The 1,568-nt window shown below is 46.5% G+C and overlaps 1 protein-coding gene across 1 annotated transcript; it reads right to left on the bottom strand.

The window, feature by feature from the left end:
- Nucleotides 1-257: 257 nt before the first annotated feature.
- LOC127618038 (forkhead box protein B1-like) lies at nucleotides 258-1,169 on the bottom strand. The gene has a single exon (XM_052090263.1). It carries the CDS (start codon nucleotides 1,167-1,169, stop codon nucleotides 258-260), a length of 912 nt encoding a protein of 303 aa, XP_051946223.1.
- Nucleotides 1,170-1,568: the final 399 nt, after the last annotated feature.

Genomic DNA, 1,568 nt, shown 5'->3' with positions numbered 1-1,568 from the left:
GCCCACATTCAAATAGCAGTGTTGTGCATCCAGCAAAGCAAACTTAACAGAATATAGGCATGTATTTTACGTAGATAGGCTATTGAGACAAGTCATCATTAGAGCGTCATTTGCACCAATGTTGAAGGTCTCAGAGCTTGGCAAAGTTGTTTTTTCATGGAAAGAAATTCAGTTTTCTGGTCTTGCCTTATTTGTCGGTGCCACTGAACATCGTGCATGCGTAAGGGAAGTTTTCAAGTCCCTTTTTTCTTGAAGTTTTAAGTGACCTCTTGACAGTTAACGGCGGCCGAATAGAGCAGTGAGGTCGGGCTTGGTGTGGCGGGGCTGCTGGTCGCTGTCTGTGGAGACGTCGGATTCGACGACTGTGGAGAGCCGGGGAGAAAAACTGTAAGGTGCGCATGGAGCCCCGGGATGGACGGAACCGATGCGGGAGCGGGTTTGATTGGTACAGGGATCGCCGGTAAACTTTGCGTGCCGTGACTTGATGATTTGAATGGTACTCCATAGGCGGGATACTCGGCGCTCGGTATTGTGTCCGTCACATTACTGCTGTACACGTGGGGCCAAGCTGTGGTCAAATGGTTGTGTACCTGATAACCCGTACACATGGACTGGATGTTGGAGAAGGCAAGACTTCCTGGCATTTTGTAATCTCTGGCAATTATGTTTTCAATGGCAAATGGGTGTTTGAAGGTAGATGGTTGAGGCACACTTAAATTGTAGCCGGTCATTTGAGTTGGAAGATGTGTCCCAAAAGCAGTCAATCTGAGTTTTGCTTGTTGCTGGAGGTAGTGCGCGGAGTCTGAGGGTTTTTGCATGTGCTCGGATGTGAGCATGATTTTGAATCTCTTTCGGCGCCTCAAGAAGCTCCCGTTTTCAAACATGTCCCCACAGTTGGGATGGAGAGCCCAGAAGCTGCCTTTCCCCGGCTGGTCCGGTCTCCGCGGGATCTTGATGAAGCAGTCGTTGAAGGAGAGGTTGTGGCGCAGGGAGTTCTGCCATCGCTGCGTGTTTTCCCGGTAATAAGGAAACCTGTCCATGATGAACTTGTAAATTTCACTGAGCGGGAGCATCTTCTCAGGGCAACTCTGAATGGCCATAGCGGTCAGAGAAATATAAGAATATGGCGGTTTCTGATCGCTGTACGTGTTTCTTCCAGGACGAGGCATATTTTCCCAACTGTGCTGACCTTATGTTCAGAGAGTCAATTAAAAAAAATAAAAATACATTTTATTTGAATTCTTTACAAGTCATGCATCATAATATAAGTGCTCCAGTTGACAGTCACTTATGTCCATTCTTGCAAAAAGTTTTGAGGAAGTTAATTCGTTTCATTCTTGGATGCCTAACTTCAGCTGATAATCAAAGTCTTCTCCTATAGTGTCTGTAAACATGATCTCAGAGTTGTCTGAATGTGCGCTAAAGTCTCTGAGTGAAAAGTGAAATCTGTTCCTTTAAGGAGGGGCGTATGCACTGTTTTCTTTCACGCGACCCCTGGCTTGAAGCAATAAAATTAATCTCCGCCTGAGAATACATCGCTGAAGCGACCGGATGTGAGATGATGGCAC

The sequence above is a fragment of the Xyrauchen texanus genome, chromosome 2 (assembly GCF_025860055.1).
Source record: "Xyrauchen texanus isolate HMW12.3.18 chromosome 2, RBS_HiC_50CHRs, whole genome shotgun sequence".
Taxonomy (NCBI): domain Eukaryota; kingdom Metazoa; phylum Chordata; class Actinopteri; order Cypriniformes; family Catostomidae; genus Xyrauchen; species Xyrauchen texanus.
This window is presented reverse-complemented; position numbering and strand designations above follow the sequence as displayed.